A 25,524-nucleotide genomic window follows, 5' to 3' on the forward strand; every position below is an offset into this window, starting at 1 on the left:
GAGCAATTTTTTAAAATTTCATTTAGAATTTTAATTAATTTAAAATTAAGCAAGTTCTTGATGTTTTTTCCCCTCGATAACTTTCAAAAATATTTCAGTATAAATGTTATTTTTATATATTCAGAAATATTTTTTTCATATTTAATCAATTTTCTAAAAATATTTTAGGCACATTTTCCAGCAAAAATCTTAAGAATTCTGAGCAAATATTAAGCGTATCAAGAATAATTATACAAAAGCATAAGAATTCTTGATGAACACCAAAATTATTATTAAATTTGCAAAAAAATGTTCAGTTTTCGTTTTACTGTGCGAATTATTATTCTGCCCTTTAAAAAAATTATGACTGGCAAAGCTGATCTCAGCAAAGTAAGCAATATAATTATCTAATTCTGCAAAAAAAAAAAAAAAAAAAAAAAAAAAATCTGAAAAATTTATATTTAAAATATTTTTAATATGAAGAAAAATGACAATTTTTGTTTTGCTCTAGGTTAGAAATTAGATTGTATTGTTAAAAGACTAAAAATATCAAAGTGCATCCACGATGGTTAGTGGCGTTGGCAAAAAATAAGGAAAATGCATTGTAAAATGAATAGAATCATAGAAGTCTTCTAATATAATACTTATTATAGACTATCTATCAAAATTTGAAGCTTATAAATAATTTGCTTAAGAAGCTATTAAGACCCAGTTAAAGTATTTAATTGAAAATTTTAGCGGCCATTAACGTTGGCTAACCAGTTATTCGGTGACTAGTATTAAATAAAATGTTGCTATAGATATAACTCAGCAATAGAATGGAAATCACAAATAGAAAATGATTAAAACGTGTTTTTCACACGGATTAATAAACCAAAGATACTCGAAATTTATATATACTTTAAAACATATGCTTTAATTTTTAATTCATAAATGCACATAAGCTAGCCAACAAATGGACAAAAATTTGTATACTATTTGTAATAAGTAAATAGGTCACTATACTATTTATTTCAGTGACTTAACAAAGATTTATGAAAATTCTTTATTTGGTACAAAAAGAAAATTGAAATGCAAGAACATTGTCAGAAATAAATAATTTTTAGGACTTACATAAAAAATAATTGAAAATTCATAGATCATTATTATCGTTTATTATTAGGGAGCAATTTTTCTTGTTTTTATTTCCTTTTGCGAACTTTTTATATAAATCCGAAATCCAGCTGATTTCAGATCCAATCGATATAACTGCCCAACAATTTAAGCGTCCTTGCTGAATTAATGATCGTAAGTTTGTTTTATAATTAATGATTTAATGATCGTAAGTATGTTTTATAATTAATGATTTAATGATCGTAATTAATTTCAAGTTGGAAAACTTTATTTCTACAAATGCTAAAGAAACTGAAACTGTCAAGAGAATCCGTAGATGAATATATAAATTTGAAATGCGTCTTATCTGTTATCACAAGAGAGAAATTCAAAATTTTCATGGTTTTATTTTTAATTTTATTTTATTTCCAAAGGCATTCTTCAATTTCCTCACAAATCATTCAACTATCATATTTTCATTCAAAAAAGAAATCAGAATGGGATTTTTTCCCCCTTCTGCAAATTATTTTACGAAAAAAACTGTATTATTCCAAATGTTCCCATTAATGACATATGGATAAATGCGCCTTGTTAAAATGGTGATTAATAAATAAAAATGTTGATAGAATATCCATATCTACCATAATGGAAAAAAAAAAAATTTTTAATTTAAAAAAAAATATTTTTGTGAGCTCGCAAAAGTTAAAATAAAATTCTTAAAAATAACCCTTCAAGATTACAGGAGAATTCGAATTAAGAACAAATATCTTGTTTTTGAATAAATTCAGTGCAGAATAATAATTTCATAAATTCACATTTCCTCATTAAAAGGCTTTTATTTAAAAAATTCTTTATTCAAATTCTATAGAAAACACCACTTTTATAATGAACCAGAATCTAATGCATAAAATTCTAATTATTTTTTAAAGAAGAAATGCCTTGAAATTTTTATTTTCTGCTCATGAAAAGTTTCGCCACAGATCCATTAGTAAATAGCATGTTAAGTGGACTAGAAGTTAATAATTTCCGTTGCTGAAGAGTTTTAACTTTCCGAATTCTTCTAAATTGTAAATTGTAAATTCTAAAAAAAGATAGAAACAATGTTAGACAAAAAACTGGTAACAATAATGGAAACAGAAAAAAAGAGGGGAAAAAAAAAAAAAAAAAGCTGATACAAATATAGTAGTAACATTGAAAACAGCTTTGAGCTTTTTTTTTTCAACAGTGAAATATATATTGTTGCAAAATACGTTTAAAATATATTTCAAAAAATGTATTAAATATTATAAGAAAAATTGTATGATAAACAAATTTGGTATCATTAAAAGGATATATATATATATATTAATTTTATAATGCTATAAAAACTATTTTTCTACTGTAAACTTTTAAAAAGTTATCCCGAATAAAGACCAATATTTCGCTTAATTTTTAATTAATTAAAAAAATTTTAATCACTCTGAAAAGCATATTTTTACCCACCAAACTAAATATTTGCCAAATTTGATTGATACATGTCAAAAAGGCTGGTTTGTAAAGTCAGCACATGTACAAACAGACAGAAGCTTTTTCCTTATGTTTAAATATCAAAATTTAGTTAAAATACCAATACATTTTCTCACTAAACATTCTTGCCAGCAGGCTTATGCGTTTTAGCAAAAACTAATCACTCCCTAGCCCCTTTTTTCAATGAGCTAATAATGATTTATTGGACGTTTAACTCGTACGGAAATGTCTGGTCCCAATACCCTTCTCGTGCCCACCTTTTTTCCCCCTACTAAATAGACAAAGTAGCTGTAAATTTTATGTTACGGACATACAATACCCTTCGTAAAAAGACTACTAAGATTCTTTTATGTTTGTTAAGGTCCATGGCAAGGCGGAAGAAAAATTAACCCTGTATGCAGGAAATATGAAAGAGACCTTATGAACGTCGCCCAATTGGAAGCAATCGACTAAAGACCGCTCCTGCTTACTTCTTGGTCTTATACTCAAGAATGTATTTGATATTGTCGATATTAAACACCATTTTTATTTACTTTATTGCTGTTGTAATTAAGGAAAAAGAACAATATAAAGATAGATTAAAATAAAACCTAAAATATTATTATACTACGATATTTCAAATTAAAGGTTCGAATCACCTTAATATTTATTTTTTGTATAATTTCTGTGATAAATTTGAAAAGAGAATATAAGTAGTCTATAGAAAATATAAGGATCTTTTTGATCTACCGTCAAAGAGATTTTTTTCCTTAATCTGTTCTCTCCTAGCAGATAACAAATGGTCAAGATCAATTACATGATGTTATTAATACCGGATAAGATTAATGTATTAATCATTGGAAGGAGTAATAGGATTTAATTGAACAAAATTAAAACACAGTGGCTGAAAATTTGCCATTGTAGGATGTCCCCTTTCCGGAAACTAAGAGAACTGCTCCACTTCGGACTCCTTCATGGTTTTTTTCTATCATTTTTCCTGATAGGTTTTCCAATATCCTTCTATTAATAGCGTTTGAAAAAGTCATAACAATAGTTTTTGATGCAAATTTAATTGAATTTTTTATTTCTTAAGATTTGAAGTCTGATTGGAAGAATTTACTTGATAAAATCAAATATCATAAATCCCATTATGGGTTTGAAGGGGTTTATACATTCCAGCTTATTTTCATCAAATAATCTACAAACAAGTTCATTACATTTTCAGAGAATAAATGTAGATTATTCAAAGAATAGTAGTTGATTAGAAAAGATATATAGAAATTTATAGAAAAATTAAAGGTCCATGCTACACATTCAACATTAATATAACAATATAAGCGCATACCCGGCAGCTGAACATAAATGCTAAATAGAGAATCAGTCAATAAATATTAATTTTGGATTTTAAGAGGAGTCGGTGCATAACTAAGCAGGTATTCCATGTATGACATGGCTAGAGCCGAAGAAGAAACATGAGCTCTAATGTTAGCTAACTATTTAATAAATAAACACCGCGTTCCCCAATGATATAAGTAGACGGTTTTGTTTCACATTGAAAACACATTTACATTATAAGGATGATTACTGTTAGATGTATACTTTGGAAACGAAATCGAAATAATTAGGGATGTACCAGCTGCTTTCGGTGACCAGCTGGTCTGTCCATCATTCATTTAGTATTACTTTAATTATGTCAATTAAAGTATTTGCAATAAATTTGATTTTTTTAAATTAATGCATGAATTGCAAAAAAATTACAAGTTACATATAACTGTAAATTATTATAAAAAATACTGTTTATGAGAATTTTTTTTGAGAATTATTTTTTTTAATACTTAATTTTAGTTTAATTCTTCTTTAATTCTTAGTTTTTTATGTGAATTACTGTTTAAGCAAACTATAATATATAAATAATTAACATAACCTTCGAAAAGAATTATCTTGCAGTTGATAGAGGACTTATTTAATGATTGGGCTAAGAAGTAAATATATTAAAACTAATAGAAAGTTAATTTTTAAAATTGCTTTTTATTAAATGGTAGAAAAAACTCATAAAAAGCTGGTCAAATAAAAAAATCAACTGTATTTTATTAGGAAAAAAAAAGAGAAAAAGATGATAATCCAGTTATACCTAATTTTTAATTTTATGTTAACCTAAAATAAATGAAATAAAATAAATAAAAAATAAATAATAGAAATGACAATAATAAAGTAGATTTGAATCTTCATCCAAAATATTATAGAAAGCCAAGATTGTAGATTTTAATTGTTTAGTTTTATATTATCTTTAAAAAATTAAAAAGACAATAATATGCGCATAAAATTGTATTGAATATCACTGCAATGTGCTCATACAGAAGTATAGTTTACTAAACCAATGAAAAATATTTTTGAAAAATATGTTTAAAAGTATTTTGAAAAATACTAAGATCAAAGAAGAAAAATATTGAATGGAATTAAAAAAAAAAAAAGATAACTGAAAAATTAATTTTTTTTAAAATTTAAAATGTTTTTGGTCAGTGATATATTTCGAAGTTATAAAGAAAATGCTGGAATTTTGTTAATTTTTTATTAAAATTTTAATTTAATTTTTGAAACAAGATTTCTTAATATTGCTATCTAAGAAATAGCTAATTGTCAGCCAAATTTGGAAGCTCTAAGTCCAACAACCTGCCTCGAAAGATGCAATTTATTGATAGCATGCCATCCTATAAATTTTATTATATTAAAAGTATGAATAATTTTATCTCATATTTTTTAACAAAGAAAAATCGTTCAGCTTTGATTGAAAAATGAAAATGATTTGTCTTTCATTTACAATATTGCTGAAAATCAAAATTTAAAAATTTGTTAAAATAAAGAATATTACAAGATTTTATAATTAAAAAGATATATGTCTAAATATACTTTTATTTTAAAGATGAATTAAAATCTTTTTTTAATTTGGAAACATTTTCGAAAGTTATTGCAGAAAAACTTCAAACTTTTTCGCTGTTTTTAAATAATAAAAATTAAAAAATTGCTCTACCAAACATTACATTTTCCTACCCTCCTTTCCTACATATTTATTCTTCTCTGCATACACACGCGCACGTTCTCCTTTATTAGAAAAAAAATTTGCATTTAGTAAAAAATTTATATATATATTATATGGAGAGTCCTTGCAGCCAAATGTTATTTCGAATCGCAATAACATAAAAGAATTTATTTATTCAAATTTCGCATGAAAATATTTCTATTATTATCCACTGTTGGAGACGTTTTCTTTCAAATGAAAAATAATTATACAATAATAAAATAAATAAAAAATAATAAATAAATACATTTATATTTTCAATAAGTTATTTAATAAATAATAATTTTTAACAAATGACCTAAAAAATTCTTAATAAATAAATACATTTTAATAATAATAAAGAATTTATTTACATCAAAATCAATTTAAAATAAAAAATTATCAGATGAATTTCTGAAAGAGTGTAAAAGAAACGAGTAAAGTTTCAGAAAGAGTAAAAGAAACGAATCAGTTTGACGATTCCAAGTGTTGGTGGAATAAAATAAAAAACAAAATCGAGGAAATGAATAGGAAATAGGAAATGAAAAAGATTGGCATAATTTGCCACAAATGTGCTTATTTGCCAAATCTTATAACCCCTATTGTAGTTAATCCTGCAATTGGAATAGTTCTTGTTAGCGCCTATAGATGGCTGTAGACTGCTGGCGCCGTCTACAGGCACTAATTGGAACCTAGCTTGATCCTCCAATACGTCCTCCGGTTAACTCTACCCCGTCCTTAGCACATCGAGGAACATGTAAATAAAAATAACTTGTTGCCAGATCATCATTAAAAAATAAACAAAATATTTGTTGCAGTTGTTTATCAATGCTGCTTATCCTTTTTATTTCTTTGCAATTATGTTTGGGTTTTATCTATCGCATTTAAATAGCAACATGAAACTAAAACACTTTAGATCTTTTGATTTAGATTTCTAACTTAGTGTAGTCGCCCTGTAACTTTCAAATGAAGTTTAAAAATAAACAGAACAAAAAACTTGACTTAACTTAAACTTAAGTAAAAGTAAAGAATAAATAGAAATAAACTTTTCTAAAAAATAAAAGAAAATTTTGAGAAAATTCTAATTTTTTTTCTATCCTTAATTCTGTTTCATAAACATCAGTGTCAATTACACAAAGCTTTTTTCTAATTCTGCAACTGACACCCCCCCCCAAAAAAAAATCAGCTGGTGTAGTATCACCAAAAATTTCACAAATACATCCTAATAAGGGTTTATTCCCTCTCCCTTTTCATAAAAATTCCGAATCAAGGCAAGACTGCGAATGCCATGAGTGCTCAGATTTTTATTTCCAAAGCCTCGCATTTCAGTATTTTCTGCTTTATAGCGAAAGAAAGCCAGTATGTAATTTGGACGCTTTATCTAATCAATTGAAACTAAAATTTAACACAGAACTGCATCTTTAATCTTATGATCATTTACCAAATTCCGATATCATCATCAATCATTGCATTTCAAAGTAATAGCATTTATATACATACGAATGCATAGATGAACAGACAATCAACCTTTGACAGTTTTGATTTAAAATTTGATACGGACCTATACTTTCTGTTTAAAATATATTCCACATTTTATCTATCAAACTTTTATGTTTTGTTGTTATCATGCATTTTTTTATCAGGTATGTCATAACACCACGCAGAAAAAAACTTCATTTGAAGGGATTTAGTTCAAAATTTGATAGAAACCTTAAAAATGAGCAACAAGCAGGCGGACATAATTCCAAAAATTAGTTATTTTGAACTCGGGGAGGTCTGAAACAAGATATTTTTGTCCAAAATTTAGAGATGGAATCTTTTGACAATTACAATTCTTTCTCGATCTATACTTTGTAAATGAAAAAGAAAAAAAATATATTATAATGGCCAATTCGTAAGAGTTGGTTCATTTGTTAAAAACCATATCAATTGGATTATGATTGTATTATAGAGTTTAATGGCACAAACATATCATTCTTGTTTATATATTATGAAGTTATATTTAAGAGGTTCTTCTAGAATTTACACATTGAAAGCAATTAATCTGGAATCTTGACAAAAATTTATGAATTTTCTGCAGAACTAATTTGGTAGTGAGATATTTTGAAAGTTTTTTTTAGAAATTTAATCCAGAAATCATTTTTCTTTATTACTGTTATTATTTATTTGTTTATTGTTGTTGATGATGTCCAGAAGCCTAAAGATAAGTTACAACGAAAAATAAGCATACTGCATTTTTATATAAATATTTTGTTTCGCAGCATTTTTTTTTGTTGTTTATTTATTTATTTGTAATTAAAATTGTCTAGTTTTTATGTTAAAAATGTGTTGCATAGATTCATTTAAGAAACCACAGAACATTTAAGATGTTTACAAAATTTTGCATCAAATTATAATATCTATGAATTATTTAATTTTAGCTTATATTCAAATACAAAATGACATACCAGAAGTAATTACAGTTTCTTTCTGGAATAGTTACATTTATGTTAATAGATTTTTACTGTGTTTCAATTTGAATATTTGATATTATTTTATAATTAGTATATGCAAAAGAACTCATTTAATCAACAACTTCTATTAAAATATTCTGATATCCGAAATTTTTGCATGCTTTAAAAAAATTCTGTTAAAGATTATTTTTGATTTTTTTTTTCAAAATCTGTGTTAGTAGAATTATACAAAACAATTGATTTGATTAAGATGCAAAACAACAATTTGAAAATTAGGAGAATAATGGCGGATTTTAATATATTATCAGAAATATATTATTCTTTAGTATACAAAGGGATAATATTTCAAAATTCTCAGAGTTAGAGATACAGTGGCTCAAAAAATTGAGAGTACACCTTACTTTTACTTGATAAATGTGACTTTCATTATAAATAACACATTACCGGGAAGTGCAAACATGTTTTTATTTTTACACATAACAAATGATTTAATTTAGAGTAAAAATAAAGAAAAATGAAAGAAAAATTTCTAAATTGAAAATTTTCAGAAGCATTTTAAATAAACATACACAGAATTTTGCCTCAAAAAATTGAGAATACACCTGTGAAATTTTTGCAATATCACGCATAGAAAAAAAGTATCACTATTAAATTGCATGTCTTTTGGCTCTTATAATGGCCTCTAAACGTCATGGTACCGATTTGACCCATTTTTGGTGGTATTTGAAGATATTTTACTCCATTCTTCTTGCACCACTTGTTTTAAATGGGTTTTGTTTCTAATTTTGTGTTTTTGAACCACTTTTTCGGGTACGGCCCACAAATATTCAATGGCATTAATGTCGGGGTACTGTGGTGGTGTGTGTAACTGCTATTTACAATGAAAAAGACACCATATTTTGAAGTTACGTGTATTCTGTTTGGGGTCGTTGTCCTGCTGGAAAATGGAATTTCCATCTAAACCCAAATTTTTAGCACTTTCCTTTAGATTGCTGCGAAGTATATCAAAGTAAACAGTATCATTTATAATGCCATCTATAAAAATTAAATTTCCTACCCCGGATGAAGCCATGTAATCTCAAATCATCACGGAGTCACCATCATGTTTAACTGTAGGACGTAAATTTTTTCGATACAAAACAGTATCAGGCTTTCTCCATACAGTAAGATGGTTGTCACTGACAAAAATGTTGAGGTTTCTTTCATTACTAAATATAGATATCTTCCAAACTTTATTGGTCTTCAATTGATGAGTTTTTTCAAACTTCAAATGCTTTTTCTGAATTTGCAAGCTGATGACCAGTTTCTCTCTAACAATGCGACTTTTATATCCAGCTTGTCTAATGGCATTTAGCACAGTTTCGGCACTTAGACTTCTGCCTATGATTTGAAAAGTTTCTGCAACAAGTTGGATGAACCATATGGTAGCAGCAATCTAAAGGAAAGTGTTAAAAATTTGAGTTTAGATGGAAATTCTATTTTCCAGCAGGACAACGAACCCAAACCGAATGCGCGTAACGTCAAAATATGATGTCTTTTTCATTTTAAACAACAGTTACACACACCACCACCGTACCCTGACATCAATGCCATTGAATATTCGTGGGCCATACTCGAAAAAGTGGTTCAAAAATACAAAATTAGAAACAAAACCCATTTAAAACAAGTGGTGCAAGAAGAATGGGGTAAAATGTCTTCAGATACCACCAAAAATGGGTCGAATTGGTACCATGACGTTTAGAGACTATTATAAGAACCAAAAGACATGCAATTTTATAGTGACACTTTGTTTCTATGCGTGATATTGCAAAAAATTCATTGGTGTATTCTCAATTTTTTGAGGCAAAATTCTGCGTATGTTTATTTAAAATGCTTCTGAAAATTTTCAATTTAGAAATTTTTCGTTGATTTTTCTTTATTTTTACTCTAAATTAAACCGTTTGTTATGTGTAAAAATAAAAACAAGTTTGCTTATCCCGGTGATGGGTTATTTATATTGAAAGTCGCATTTATCAAGTAAACGTAAGGTGTACTCTCAATTTTTTGAGCCACTGTATGTCTTAAGCATGTTTGTGAATGAATTTACACAGTAAACGCTCGTTCATCATCGTTTATTCAGTTTTATTTGAAATTAAATTTTCTAGTCTAGTACTTGCCAAGGAAAAATTACTGGAGATTCGTCTGCTTTGAAAATTAAAATTATATATTTCACTTAGAAATATTTATTCCATTCTCTATTGACATCTATTAGAATGGGAATAGATACCATGTACCATAGATACCATCTATAGATATCATGTTTATACATCTGTATATTATACTTCTAGAGACGATATATATATTGCGGTTAGACATAAATTCTAAATGATAAAAAGGTGATTACTGCCTTATGTGGAAATGGAATGATTAAAAAGAATATCAATAAATAATATTACATCAGGCATAACTAAACAAATGTTTTACAAAGAAATATCGGGATATATACATCATATACGAACACTAGCGGCAAGATATATTAATGTATATTACAACACAAAATGATGAGAGTTTTCCTTTTGCTCGATTATCCCTGAAATATTGGGCAGCTTTAATGAAATTAATTATATATAAGTTGATATCACATAAAAAGAGATATAATAAAACAGTTACGATTCACAAAATGTACAGTTTCACCGTGAATCATACTAAACATTAAACAGTTTGTGAATCCATATGTCCCCCCCCCTTCCATCAGCATTGCTTTCAGGTTGTGCATGGTTCTGGGAGGGGGGGCAATTTGCCATAGCTCTCCCAGGAGTGCATTAAATATATATATATATGAAATTTAGACCTGGAAGTATTAAAAGCCAATCCATAAGCCTAATATTCCTACTTTCATAAAAAGTCGAACCTTTTGGAATGATTATTATCGCCCTTAAAATTAAAATTGGAACCAAACAAAAATGCATGAATTCTTTCCAACAGGGCACCTACTTGAACTAACAAATCTCCATTGCCATACTTTCCTTTTACTTGGAAAATGGACACCCAAGCTGATCCATCCCACCCAAAATGAGTTTAGGATAAAAGAGGATCAGCCAGGGAAAAATTACCCATTCAGTACTTCGGAAATATGCCAGTCCCGTCCTCTGGTCAGAGCAAGACAAGCCTTTCCCCAAGCAGCGACAAGTGGCACTAGGTACCCAGTCCTACAGTCACTCTTCCGTGCGGATTTATTGAAAAATCACTTTGTTTTACATGCATTGCCAGAGTAGTGGTAGTAATTAGTTACATTACCACCTTTTACTTGGATATTGGAGAACAGATAATGAGTTCCTGGGACTTACCAAATGAAACCATGTCAAGAAACAATATTTAAACTAAATCCGAACTCGCCAGTAAATTAGGGCTCTCTGCCATTGACCCTTTCCCCAATCTCAAAGTCACCTGTACCCAGCTAAATGAGCTCTCTTGTGATCAAAGACGAATGAAACATTTTGTAACTGATGCAAGATGATGAGTATCTTGATGTTTACTAACTTTTTCAATTATGTAATTGGTCCCTGCTTACATTTTTAAGGATGGAAAATCTCATTTACACATAAATAACATAATAAAAGAATTTCTGGAAAGTGAGGACGTTTCGCATATGAAGTGATAGATTAGATATCCAGATTTTACTCCCATATAAACTGTTTGAAACGCTCTTGAGAGAGCAATCATAACTGCCTTCTTCCACCCAGTATTCAGGATCTGGAAATTGTTTTGCTAAAATAGTGGCAATTTATTGACATCGAAGCTCACAAGCAGCCGAATTTACAACATGAATTTATGTCGAAGAAATTGTTTAACTGAAAGAGAAGCACATACCTTCTCTAGCTTCATCTTGTGTTTGTTTCATAATTTTCTATTGCAATACAATTGTGCATGTTAATCATAAATGTTTTATGGTATTTCTTTTTTAATTATATAAACATAAGCTATAAATGATTTTATTAAAGCCTGTCATTTCTAGAGATAATTATTAAAAAACGAAAATTCTCTCATATTAAACACCAGTGAAGATATGGTTTACACAAAAGGTTACTTAAAGAAGGAGTAAATAATGTCAGAAAGTGCTTGTTCTAGTGAATTGTGAAATGTCCATCTTCAACAACATTCCATACAACTGGATGAGTATATTTGAAAATCTTTCAAGATACAAACATATTGCTGCTTTCTCTTTTTAATATCAATGTAATAAATACTAAATACAAGTAAAATTTCACAATTCCTCTGAAAAATTCTATTTTATTTTTGCTACATTTTTTTATTAGTATAGCATAAACATACTCTGACTAGCTTACTTTAAAAGAACACCCTCTGGCAAGCATACAGAAAATAATTATATAAAAATTATTTGTTTGGATCTACTCTTCAATCCTTTCAAAGCATGCAGCATATCAAGCTATTTTTGTGTTTGTCTACATATTTTTGCATATATACTTTATGTATTTGTATTTTCAATGCTTTATCTATATTTGATCATACTTGTGAAATTGTATTATATCATTTACTGTATGTTTTCTGTTAGTATGCAATCAATTTTGTTTACATTTGTGTATTTTTTTGTTTCTTCCATTTTTTTTTCATATTTGCGCCTGCATCCTTTATATTTGAAATTTCTTCTATTATCAATTGTATACTGACTTACATTTGTAAGCATTGTGTTATGCACACAAGGAGTTTATTCATTGAGAATTATTTAAAAAAAAAAAAATCAAGCTATTGGGTCAGAAATTATGAAAACTGAGATCAAACCAAAGTAGTCAGCTGCTATATATATATATATATATATATAATATATATATATATAGCAGCTGAATTAAATTCTTTGAGTCTTTTTGAGGCGCAAATATGAAAAAAAATGGGAGAAACAAGAAAATACACAAATATAAACAATAATAAGCCTTTAGGAGAATAAAATATTTATGATAATGTATCTTTGCCATTGCTGGTTCTTTTTGAGAAACTTATTCTATACAAAATGGACAGCAAAAGTTCTATCTTGGAATATTTAACAATAAAAATATTCACATTTATTTATCATGAAATTGAATTATATCCCATATTCACTAATAAGATTTTTTATTAATTTCAGAACTAAGAAGTAGAAAAAATTAGATTAAACAAGATAACATACAATTCAAAAAGAAAAAAAAATGTCTTGCTATTTGATTTTTTTTTAATTAAGGAATTCTTATATTTCTGTAGGTGTAAAATACACACAAATAAAGTATGTGCTTGTGTGATCAAATAATAATAAAATAAAACTAAAAGTTGGAGCTTTGCATTTAAGTTTTAATGATATATCCAGATGTGTTAATTATACACAAGATTTTATATATGTAAAACTTATTAAATATTACAAAGAATTAAGTAATTAATGTAATTCAATAAAACCTATTATTTAAAATTAAAATAGGAGCATTAAATTAGCAAAAATTTAAACTATATACATCTATCAAATATAAATTCAAACAATATTAATGTTTAGTGAAATTAGATAGAAAATGAATAGTATGCTTTTTAATTGAAATGCATAGACGTAAGTTTTATGTAGTACAATAATTAATAAAAAATGTCTCATTAATTTTTCAATTATATGTGTAATTTTTTTTATTTATTTGACAGTCATATCACATTATTTAGATTCACATCTACTGATGCCATTTGAATCACACAGCACAAATTAATTAAATGATCTCTTCTTTACCATAATTAAAGAATACTAAAGAGAGCTTATCTAATTAGAAAATGATGTAAATTATAGGCATGTGTACAGAGCCAGGTTATCATATAGGCAAATGCCTAAGAACTTAACAACTTTTGAGAGTTAAACAGTTTATCATGTTTATTTTTAAATTATTTTTGGAATAATCTAAATGAGTTCTTTCATTTGATTTATAAGGTTGTGTATGCAAATTTATTAAAATTACAATAAAATGTGATTGATAATTCAGAAAATAATTTTTAGGATTTCTTTTCGTATTTTAGATTGTTGGAGTCAGGTATTTTTTCAATTGTTGGATTATTTGAACAAATCAATTTGGAAAAATTTTGTAATAAAATATTTAAGATATGCTAAAAGCTTCTTTTACAAAAATTTAATTTAATAAAAGATATCTACTTTTAGAAGTTTGGGAATTAGAAAAAGTAACCTAAAAACTTATATTATCTAAAGGCTCCAATAGGTTTTAATCTGGTCCATGCTATGTTGTTAAATGAAATGGAAACGAAATGCATTAATCAAATGAAATTTCATCTATTCAGTTGATATTGCATATTACTTTTCTAACACCAAATCCTTATGTTAAATCATGATTTATAGATGCTTTTTCATAAAAGTGTTTAATATAAGAACTTGACAAAACCTATCAATAATTCACACCACTCAAATCTTATTAATGAAGTTTGGTAATATAGAATAATGTAAACATTCAAACATTATGATGCTTAATTTTTATAATCTTAATTTTAATCAATGTAAAAATACTAATTTTAAATGTTTTGGCGAACATCAGATTTAACTAAAAGCAATAGCTTTTAATTTTGATTGTGTCTATCTATAAGCAAAAATTAAGAATGAACATTTCATTAGAACATGAAATATAGTTATGATATAATCAAAAACAGAAGATATTTTCAATGTCAATCTGATTTTCTTACAAATGTGTAAATGCATATTTTTAAACACATAAAAACACTGCATTGTTTCAATTATAAGATTTTTACATAAAAAAAATTTAATAAGCGATAATTTATTTTCATTAGGATTTTTTTTTATCTGATCAAGCAACAAGCAATTTTAAATGATGAAAATTAATCAAATTTCTTACTTTAACATTCCTTATCAACATATCAAAAACTACTTCCCCACTCATTTCATTACACAAACACATTAATTTTCATTCAAAACAAATATTTAAGAAACTAGTTGGAAATTATTGTTTTTTTTTTTTTTCCCAACATTAAGATCTAGGAAAAAATGACTAGTAAAAAAATGCTTCAACACTCAGAATCAACATATACTTCAAAAACCACTAGAAAAACTACTTAAAATTATTATAAAAATTCTTAGTATAAATATGCTATAATATACAAAGAAATGATTGATATCTATATGAAACTGAATTGAGTTTTTAAAAATTACAATTAAGACAATAAATAATGAAATATCCAATAATAAAAGCATACTTCAGCTTATAAAAAATTCCAAATTATAAATTATACTCAGAATTTAATAAAGTTATTTCTAACAGAGTTATAATGGAATTGAGTGCAGAAAATTGGAAATCTTCATTCATTTAAATCCATTAAAGTTCAATTATATTAAAAATACCTTTATGGAATGAATACATTTTACAATGGCTTTTCTTAAGTAACTTTAATAAATATTGCAATAGAATGATAAAACTCTTCTACTAATATCTTATGAAGATGAAAAGAGATTAACAATGACAGAAAGACCATTCTTGAGAAGTATGATCAATCTGATTCCACTTTATTTCTTGAAAATGTACCTAAAATACAAAATATAAAAAATAAATAAAAAAAGGAAGCAAAATTTAAAAATAATCTAAAAAATATATCACATTAAAATATCATAACAAACTTTATACAAAAGAACAGAATGCAGTCATTTTTATTTAACATTTTGATAAAAGAAAACTTGTTAAAAATTTCTAAAAGCAACATTTTCAAACACAATACCCTTTTCCATCAAGGAAAAAAAAAGCCTCTTTTTTCTCAAATACTAGATTTAATCACCATTCTTTTATTATTAGTAGAATTGATATTTTAATACAGATATTTTTATTACATAAAGCATTGCCCAAATTATTTATATGCTTAATAAACAATTTAATGAAATATTTAATTCTTTCCGGAGTGGTAAAATGTAGAATGTCCTTTTTTTTTTTTTAAATAAAAAAGTGTATAAGATTTGAAAAAATATGAAGTTCAATTATAAAAAATGAAAATTGTGTACTTTATTTATTTCTAAAAACTTCAATTTTCATTTATAATGCATGTACCTTTCTTTTTAAAAAAATTAATTTCTCCAATAAGCAAAATTAATGTAAAAATCAACATTTTCAAGTGTTATGGTCTAGAGCTCAGACTTATTATTTTCACATATGAAATAATATAAAATAATGCCCTTAATTTCAATGATATTTAAACCACTTCTTACAGGAAAAAATTATAATATAAGATAAGAATGCAGACGGATATAACATTTTCTATCTGAATTTCCAAATTTTAGATTTGAAAATATGTGGTTAATAAATTAAATTTATTGAGGTTTCAAATTAATATGGTGCACAATTAGGGTTGAAAAAGAAATGGAAACTTATCCAAGGAATAAAAGCACAAGTCAGTTTTTCAATTTTGTCATATGCAGTATTGCAAAACTTTTATAAAAAAATGAAATTTGAGTTATTTAAATTATTTTAGTAGTAAATTATTAAATAATATACATAAATAATATAATAAAGTAAAGTAAGTTTTATATAAAATATGTTTTAATGAAATGAAATCAGGAAAACTATTTCTTACAAAATTGTGGGATAATGGAACACAATGTTGACATACATTTTGAATATTTTAAATTTGGGCTTTTTAAAATTCGTTTTAGAAGCAAAAATTAATTAAGCAATTAAAGATATTACCTAGTGGTGCAACATAATAAAATTCTTCAGAGGAAGGACATACTTCCATCAATTCTTTTCTATATGATTTATCAATTGGCTCATCATCTCTAAGATTTTCATTCCTAAAATACACAGAAAAGGCAACTAAATAAAAGAAAAGAAAATATATTTTAAATACATATTCATTGTGTGAGAGAACCTCCCCCTCCCCCAAGAAAGAGTATGCTCAAGATCATTTAGATAATGTGAAACAAATAATTCATGAAACATGAAAAACAACATAATTCAAACAGAAATTTGCATACATCCATAGAGCTCAGAATCATGTATTGCTGTTACATTTCAATTCAACCATTTCTGTCAAATATACTTTGAAAATATAGGTAATTTTTATAGTTCATGCATCTATAACTAGTATATACTAACATTTTTAAAAAAATTAGAAACATTCTTCCTTGATGATTTAATATAATATTCCCATACAAGGATATAATTTATATATAGTATGTTGTGAAAAATGGCTTCATGACAAGTGACCAATGATGGTGACATTTAAAGTATGATAATTATAATGATGACATTTACGACATGTTGCCAATGTAACTAACTGGGAGCTCAATAAAAATTCAATCCCTCCCCCCCCCCCTTTCATTGTTGTTTGTAATTGTTTTCTGGTTTCATAATCATACTACTTCTTGCAATAATTTTGAAAATCATTGCCTTTTTTTTTTTTTTTTGCCAACTTAAAATTTAATTACATTAGTCCGATTGTCATGATAATTTTCTATGATTTTTCAATATTTTTCTGAAAAATTAATTTTTATTGCTGTTAAAATAATGTGTATGTGTGCATTGGAGTGTAATACTCAAGACTGATGAAGAACATAGGATTTAATCTTTTAATTTACAGTCATGATCATTCAGCATATCATTTTATGGGAATAAATCCTATTCTATATGTACAAAATAGATACTATTTAATATTTTCATAGGGCAAAGTCACAATGTGCAAGCAAATGAATATAGTAAATAAAAATGCATATAATTGTATCGTTGGATCTGAATACAAAAATATATATAAATAAAAGTAAAAATGCATATAATATTTTCAGGTATGTGAATGGCAGTGTACAAACTGCAAAAGTTCATACACATGATTTTTATGGCATCTTGATTATAGCCAAATGATTCCTCTTATAATAAGTAATTCAATATAAAAAATTATTATTATACCTCTTTTGTTTACTTTTTATTATAATACATAAGAATTTTTATTACACAAAAATATAGTCCCATTATCAAGATTACAAAATTTTCACAAACCATAAAATTTTTCCCCTTTCAGATATAAAACCTGAAGCTAACCCATATCTTGTTTTTTAAATATAATTGAATTTGTACAGCAAGTTCTGATGAAGCATATCCTTTTGCATCAATCTACATGTCAACATTAAAGCTGTTCATTTAAGTAAAAACAAGATGCTCATAAAAGATTTGTTAAAAATTTTGTTTCTATTTATGTAAGATTTTAATGCCAAATTTTAGCCCTATTCCTATGGTAAATAAAAATATTATTCATAAATAAAAAAATTCAATTAAAATTCTCAATTTCAAAATTTTAGATACTTTAACAAACAATTTTAAAATGTAAAAACATAACTTTATAACTCAAAAACATAACTTTATAATTTTAAACATAACTTTATAGAATTTATTTAATAGAATAATAATTATTTTTCTTTTACAAAAATAAAATTGTTTGGTTCTATTAATTCTAACTTCAGTATTAGTAACCTGAATTTTAGTGTAAGCATAATTTATCATGATAATAAAAATCAACTAATAAAAAATAAATGTAACTTGCACATTTTTAGTGACATAAACTATTTACATCGTTTTATACAGATATAAATTTAGAACTTTTAAAATTCGCAAACACAAGAATGGCAATTTTGGCATTGTGAATATAAAAATATGTTTAAAAAAATCTTAATGCACAGGAAGTATAGATTCCCAACCATAACATACTATAAATATAAAAGAACATTTTATGATTCCTGATAATCCATGCATTTTAAAACAGATTTGTCCATTTGATAAAATTATTATGATGTAAATTAAATACATATTATTTTATTACACTTATCCATAAATTAATTATTGGATTAATTGATAATGAATTTGTTCAAGAATTCTATTTTAAAATATTCCGCATTTTTATTCATTTCATTCATAAACATTTAGCATTTAGATAAATATAGTTCACATTAGGAAATTTCTAATAATGCATCTGAATCGAAGAAAAATCAAATGCTTCATATTTATATCAAGACACAATTTAATGCAATAGAATTTTTATGGAAAAATTTTACTTAAATAATAGAAACGACATTAAAAATTAGTAATACAGTACCAATTATACACAGTATTAATCACTGGCTCAACAGCAGAGGTATCAACTTCCATCAATTTATCAGCAAATTTTATAGATTGTTCTAGCCGCTGAATGCCTGCTTCAGTTGAAAAATCAACCAAAGCTAATCTTTCAAGACTTTCAACGATATCTTTCTTCACATTTTTCTGCAAAAGAAAAATGTTATTCATGAATAATAAATAAATAAGAGAAAACACGCAAATATCCACTTCCATAACATCATGTACATCAAAATATAGAATTTCTAAAACGGATGATTAAATAAAAAGTCCATTTCGATCGCATTATAATGAATAATGACAAAATCTGAAAATTTAATTTGTTAGAGTATAATTTTAAAAGCTACAATTGATACAGAGATTGCAAATAATGTAACAACTATAGCATACCAAACTCGAACTAAATCCAAAATTTCGGTAAGGTTTTTGATTTAAGCGCCTGGAGTATTGCAAAAGTTGACTTAATGATGTTCTCATGTCAAGGAAGGAAGGAATGAGGTTTGTTTTCCGGCGTATGCTCCTGAACGGATTCTTAGCTTCTCATGTCAAGTTAAAAAAGTGTATGGATTGTTTGTTTACAGTTTTCGAAACAATTTCAAAATCTGCTGCCATACTCTTGTTCAATTGTAAGAAGCTACTTCATCAGTGATGCAAAATCAAATACCACATTAATTACTTATAAAATATTCCTAAAGAATAACAATTTACCTCAAAATATTAAAAAATGTTGATTTATAAGCAGAAAATCAACTTTTTATGTTTAACATTAATGGTTTGCTTTAATATTTGAATTTTGATAAGCATTTTGAGTCACTCGGCCAGCACAAAAACTTCTCGACTCTAAAAAAAAATAAAATGCATTTGTTTGTTGACAAAGAACGAAAAGTGAATGACAAATTGTGTTGACATTTAACGATAAGTAGCAATGGATAAACTATGGAAAAAGTCTGCTCTCCCTAGCGTTGAAGATATTGCAAAAGAGATTTCTGTCAGGAAAAATTTAACTTCAGAACTTTCTAAATCAATTCATGCTATCCAGGAACAAAGTTTGAAAAAATCTGTTGTAACTGATGACGAATCTTCTACTGGTTTATGTAATGTTTTAGAAGCGATATTTATTCACGGCTTGAAAGACAAGTTCATTCGGAAAATGTCTGCTGTATTTGGCAGTAATCCTGAAAAAATTCCAGAACCTCAATTTTGGACAGCAGTATGTAATTTTAGTCACAAAAATGTAATCTCAGAAATATACAGTTTCAAGCAAGTCACATCTGATGTTGGCCGAGGTCGTGCTTGGTTGCGGGCAGCTTTAAATGATGGATTAATTGCTAGCTATGTCAGTAATATGTTGTCGGATAAATCTGGTTTGCAGAAACACTATAATAATTCTGCTTATCTTCGTGATGAGGAACAGTCAGATATCATGAAATCGTTATTAGAAGGCTTAACTGAAGTGAAGTTTGAATTGTCTTGCAACAGCGACTCTTTAAATGTGTGGCATAGTATACCCTTGACCTTAGCTGATATTTGGACTCCTCCTGTAACGCCACAACCTGTTATGCCAGCTGTAGATGTGATAGATTTTTTTACTGATCCAAAGAATCAAATGAAAAGCTCTCCCAAAACTAAAAAAACATTTGTCGTGGAAAGCTTGCCAACAAGTGATTTGGCAGAGTCATCTAATAATAATCTTTCTAATCCGCAAAGTGATATTCAGCCTCCAAGTGATAATAAAACTTCAGAAGAAAAACAGATAGAAGAATCCATTGAAATTTTAAGTGAAGAAAATCCTCAAGATAATAATCCTGCTTTAAGCAGTTCTCTACCTGATCAAAGTGATATGAACTGTATAATTTCAAGTTTAGAAAATCTCGACAAATCACCGGAACAAAATTCTGAGGAAATCAGTTCAAAAGTTTCTTCATCAGATTCAGTTCCAGATTTTGGCATAGAAATCATAGATGATTTTTCTGAGCACTTTGGGTCTGTTGGTAACAAGCTATCTGAGCGTTCAGGCTGGTCCTCTTCGTTTGACTGTGATAAAGATTCTGGAAATGGGGAAGCAAATCAAAGTTATGATTCCTTATTACAGAGCTATAATAAAAACTTGAACAAAGTTGTGATTGGAACACCAGACTTAGCTGATACATTTTCATCTGTGATGAAGTCAAGGGATGATGATAGTGTAATTTAACTAATTTTATACTTTTTTTTTGTGCTATAAATATAAAATATTTCATAAAAATAGTCACAAATTTTTAAATATTAATATAATCACCATTTTTTTTTCTATCAATAAAAATGCATTCTCTAAAAATATGTTATTTTATAATAGAATTTTTTTAAATGTTTTTTCTCAGAATTTTCAAAATTACTTCATTTACTTTAAATATAACTAGTTTAATACTAATAGGCTCATTTTTTAAATTTAAAAAAATTCAAATCTTTAAGGATTTTAGCATAAATATAGTATACTAAAATAATGATCTAAATGGTACAGTAAATATTCTCAAATCAAAGAATTAACACTGCTTTATGAATTTATAATTATTCAGTTCTACAAATACCATCTTTGATTTCTTATTAAATACTAAGCAATCTTATTTATTAACTCTCATCCTTATTATTAAATTTCACAAACCATATTTACATTATTCAATATAATTAATTAGTTAAATACATTGCAAAGCACTTTTAATGTACAGAGTTAATCAAAACAATTACAAATGATATAACTTCCTTGTGAACAATGATAGGATGTAAAAATCAGAACATAATATTTAAGCAAACTTCTTTATGAACATGATATTGAAGAAATTAGTGCATTTGCTGGTATATGAAGTGTTTTCTGCCTATTTGTAATGTGTTTCTATTGCATGCAAAAGAGATGTTAAGATTGCATTTATGACATATCTCAATGTAATAAAGAACAAGTAGTAATTTGAGAAGATGTAACTACCACATGTAGATTGTTATTCAATGTATATCAGTAAATGTGAATTTGCTTCATTTCATCTGACGTGAAATTGATTACTTTGTGGATGTTACCGTTTCATCAAGAAAAATCATTTAGTTCAGTTATTACTCATACAAATGAAATTTTAAATGTTCTAAATTTTATTATTGTTTTGAATAACCCTGTGTTTCTAATTATTTTTTCTAGTTCTAATTATTTATTATATTTTCAATTTTAAGAAATAATCCAAAATATGTAAATCTTTCATTATTCTTGCATGGCATTGAAAAAAATGTGTCTCAATCAAATCTGATATATGAGTGATAAACAATGAACCTAATATATTAGTTTAATAATAAAGATTAGCAACAAGAGTTATTCTACTAGAAAAGCCTCTTATACATAAATCTAGAATTGCAGTGTAGTTATTGAAAATATTACTTGAATTCATGACATTATGCATTAAAAAAAAATCTGTTATTTTTCGGTCTATTTGAATTTTTTATAAATTGGTTATAATGAGCTGGCGTTATAAATATTATTTCATAAAAAAGTATCTGTTAAGTACAGATTTGTATTTACATGAAATGAAGTATAGAAGTAGTTATAGATTTATTACATACTCAATTTTATTGGTTTATGTGCAAATAGATTTTCAAATATCTGTATTTAAAATTCATGATTGTTTTATTCATTTTAAAAATTATTTTCTCATCTAAATTAAAAATTTTCTTTTCTTTTTTTTTTTTTTTCCCTTCAGAATTATTCACCAGATGATGCAAAGTCTCCTGATTCTGATTTTGAGATTGTTCCAAAATATCTTGCTGTTGAACATGCAGATGGAGAAACAAAGAAACTCATGGAAATAGTTGGGAGGCTTTGTCCTGAAAAAGGTTTGAATGCTCAAGATTTCAAGTGCAATTCTTGTGGCTGTCCCATTGGTGTGATTTATGGAAAATCTAGGCTGTGCTATTACGACGGTTACAATTATTGCTACGAATGCCATGAAAATGATGTTGAATTTATTCCTGCTCGTGTGGTGCATAATTGGGATTTCAACAAATATCCTATTTCTAAACGTGCTAAGATATTTATTTCTCAAATAGAAAAAGATCCATTACTAGATATAAAAGTGTTAAATCCGGCTGTTTATACAGCCATTGAAGAAATGGCACAGATGCAGTTACTAAGAACGCAGTTAACTTTTTTGTATGGTTATATTTGTACTTGCAAAGCATCTATTGTAGAGGAATTAAGGAAGAGGGTTTGGCCTAGAGAATACTTATATGAACATGTTCACTTGTATTCTGTGTCAGACCTGTTGGAAATAGCTTCAGGGGCCCTTGCACAGTTTCTTATGAAAGTAATTGCTTTTGCCAGAAAGCATGTGTTAAATTGCCAGCTTTGTGTTGGGAAGGGTTTTATATGTGAAAAATGTGATAGTGATAAACCAATTTTTCCTTTTGATGTTGAAACCACTTACCGTTGCGACAAATGTCTTGCCGTATATCATGACACATGTATGAATGTAAGTATGTGTTGTCCTAAATGTGAGAGAATAAAGAAAAGACAGCAGTTATTGGAAGATGCTTCAATTGATTAAATAAAGCATCTCTTTTGTCATTGTACCAAACTTATTATCTAGGATTTTTGAGTAATTGTAGTTTTAGCCATGTGGCAAGTGTCCATCTGATGCAGCACAAACAGAAGTTAAACTAAATTTAAGTTTTTAGTCCTTTTCTGTTAATTTGATGGCAGTATTTAGCAAGCATAAAATATCTCTTTTCTATTACCTTGATGATCACTGTAATCTTGGTAACTTAAGTGTAGCAATTTTGAGTTACAAAAGATTTTTTTTTTACCAACTTTAATACACATGGATGCTAAATTTTGTATATTTACTATGCAATTTGATTGCTGACAGGTTAGCAGAACAGCACTTCATTTACTATCTCTAAAAGATTTATTGATATCATTAAAACCTGATCTAAATACAATTTTTTTTAAAAAAATCTCACTACCGCTGATAAATAATTATTAATAAGATTTCTGAAGTTAATGGTAGTTACGTATGTTTTTTGATGTAACTCTTTAAAACAATTCTTTGTAATGGGGATGATAGCTTTTTGTCACCAAATCCTTAAAGCCTTGTTCTCAAATGAGATATAAAATTCGTTACAAACTTGCTACATTAAGAAGATGATTTTTTTTTTTTTTTTTTTTTTTAATGTTAAGCTCTGCTATAGCTTTAGAAGCATACTTTACACTTCAAAAGAACTCACAATTGATATTGAGATTGCAGGTTTAAATTTTAAAATAGTTCCTTTATAAGCAATAGACCAAAAATTTATATTCACATCCAACAGAGAGTCACCCCAGCTAGTTTCTGGCTTAGTAATTTTTTTTCTGAGAAAAAAAAAATCTTTCAATGATTAAGAAGTAAAATTAAATATTCCCAGTATTTTATTTTGGATACTTTTAAAAGTTTCCTAAATACAGAAAGCACAAAAGCTTTTGATTTGATTAACTTCTTTTTAATTCCAAATAAATTGAAATATTGAATTAAAATTTGTTATCAGATTGAAAATAATGTGCAGTTTTTTAAAAAAAATCAGAATCTGTTTGATCACAGAAATCTAGATTTTTCATAATCATATATTATATATGAATTCTTCTGGGCTTCCGTACTATAAAAATATTTTTTAAACTTTACCTCAAATGCATTAACAAATTTCCCTGAAGTTGATGACTTTTATGAATATAAAAGAGTACCTGATTAAATAAGTAAATTATTTTATTTTTTATTATTAATGCTTTATTATATATATATATATAATTTAAAAGCAGAACCTGAAATAAGTTTTCAGTGTTTTGTTACTCAAAAATGGAAAATTTTAAAAAGACATTCTGTATTACATTATTTTCTTGAATTTTTCATAATACATTACCAAACCACAGTATTTTCTACAATATAATAGGAAACAAAGCTAATTTATTAACATTCAGTGATAAATAATTTTATTATTTCTTTATTCATCTTATTCCATCACTTTACTGAGAGGAATTTTATATTGTATTTTTATAGAAATAATAAAATGTAAATATTTTCATATTTGAATGGAATGCATATCCGATATCTATTTATTTGCTTTTAATCTGATTGAATTGCAATTACAAAATAGGTTTTTTTTTTTTTTTGCTTTAGAAGGTTAATAAATTACTGTTGGGGGGGGGGGGCTCAAGAAAGTTTGTTTAGACTGTTTACAATGAAAATGTTTGTTTTATTCCGTGTATGGAAAAAAAAAAGAAGCTTGAATATAAAAATATAATTCTCATTAACGATGTTTGTAGTAATATTCTAACAAATATTATGAAAACCATTTCCATTTGCTAAAGGAG

General features: G+C 26.7%; 2 protein-coding genes across 2 annotated transcripts; one reads left to right on the forward strand and one right to left on the reverse strand.

Moving 5' to 3' along the window:
• Positions 1-15,366: 15,366 nt before the first annotated feature.
• On the reverse strand, positions 15,367-20,040 carry LOC129969401 (glutamyl-tRNA(Gln) amidotransferase subunit C, mitochondrial-like). The gene is made up of 5 exons (XM_056083964.1): positions 19,706-20,040; positions 19,560-19,638; positions 19,150-19,316; positions 16,755-16,858; positions 15,367-15,605 (listed from the first exon to the last, which is right to left on the reverse strand). Exons 1-5 carry the CDS (start codon positions 19,711-19,713, stop codon positions 15,571-15,573), a joined length of 393 nt encoding a protein of 130 aa, XP_055939939.1. The 5' UTR covers positions 19,714-20,040; the 3' UTR covers positions 15,367-15,570.
• On the forward strand, positions 20,032-24,602 carry LOC129969400 (uncharacterized). The gene is made up of 2 exons (XM_056083963.1): positions 20,032-21,354; positions 22,886-24,602. The coding sequence occupies exons 1-2, from the start codon at positions 20,095-20,097 to the stop codon at positions 23,726-23,728; spliced, it is 2,103 nt and encodes a 700-aa protein (XP_055939938.1). The 5' UTR covers positions 20,032-20,094; the 3' UTR covers positions 23,729-24,602.
• Positions 24,603-25,524: the final 922 nt, after the last annotated feature.

The sequence above is a fragment of the Argiope bruennichi genome, chromosome 5 (assembly GCF_947563725.1).
Source record: "Argiope bruennichi chromosome 5, qqArgBrue1.1, whole genome shotgun sequence".
In the NCBI taxonomy this organism is placed as follows: Eukaryota; Metazoa; Arthropoda; class Arachnida; order Araneae; family Araneidae; genus Argiope; species Argiope bruennichi.

What these genes read in the sequence shown, in the direction of transcription:
- LOC129969401 (XM_056083964.1), bottom strand. An exon ending in ATTAATACTGTGTATAATTG is followed by an intron (nt 16,859 to 19,149) that starts GTACTGTATTAC and finishes TGTGTATTTTAG; the next exon opens with GAATGAAAATCTTAGAGATG. An exon ending in TTATTATGTTGCACCACTAG is followed by an intron (nt 15,606 to 16,754) that starts GTAATATCTTTA and finishes TTTGTATTTTAG; the next exon opens with GTACATTTTCAAGAAATAAA.
- LOC129969400 (XM_056083963.1), top strand. Translation starts at nt 20,095, where the DNA reads ATGGATAAACTATGGAAAAAGTCTGCTCTCCCTAGCGTTGAAGATATT. An exon ending in AGTCAAGGGATGATGATAGT is followed by an intron (nt 21,355 to 22,885) that starts GTAATTTAACTA and finishes TTTTCCCTTCAG; the next exon opens with AATTATTCACCAGATGATGC.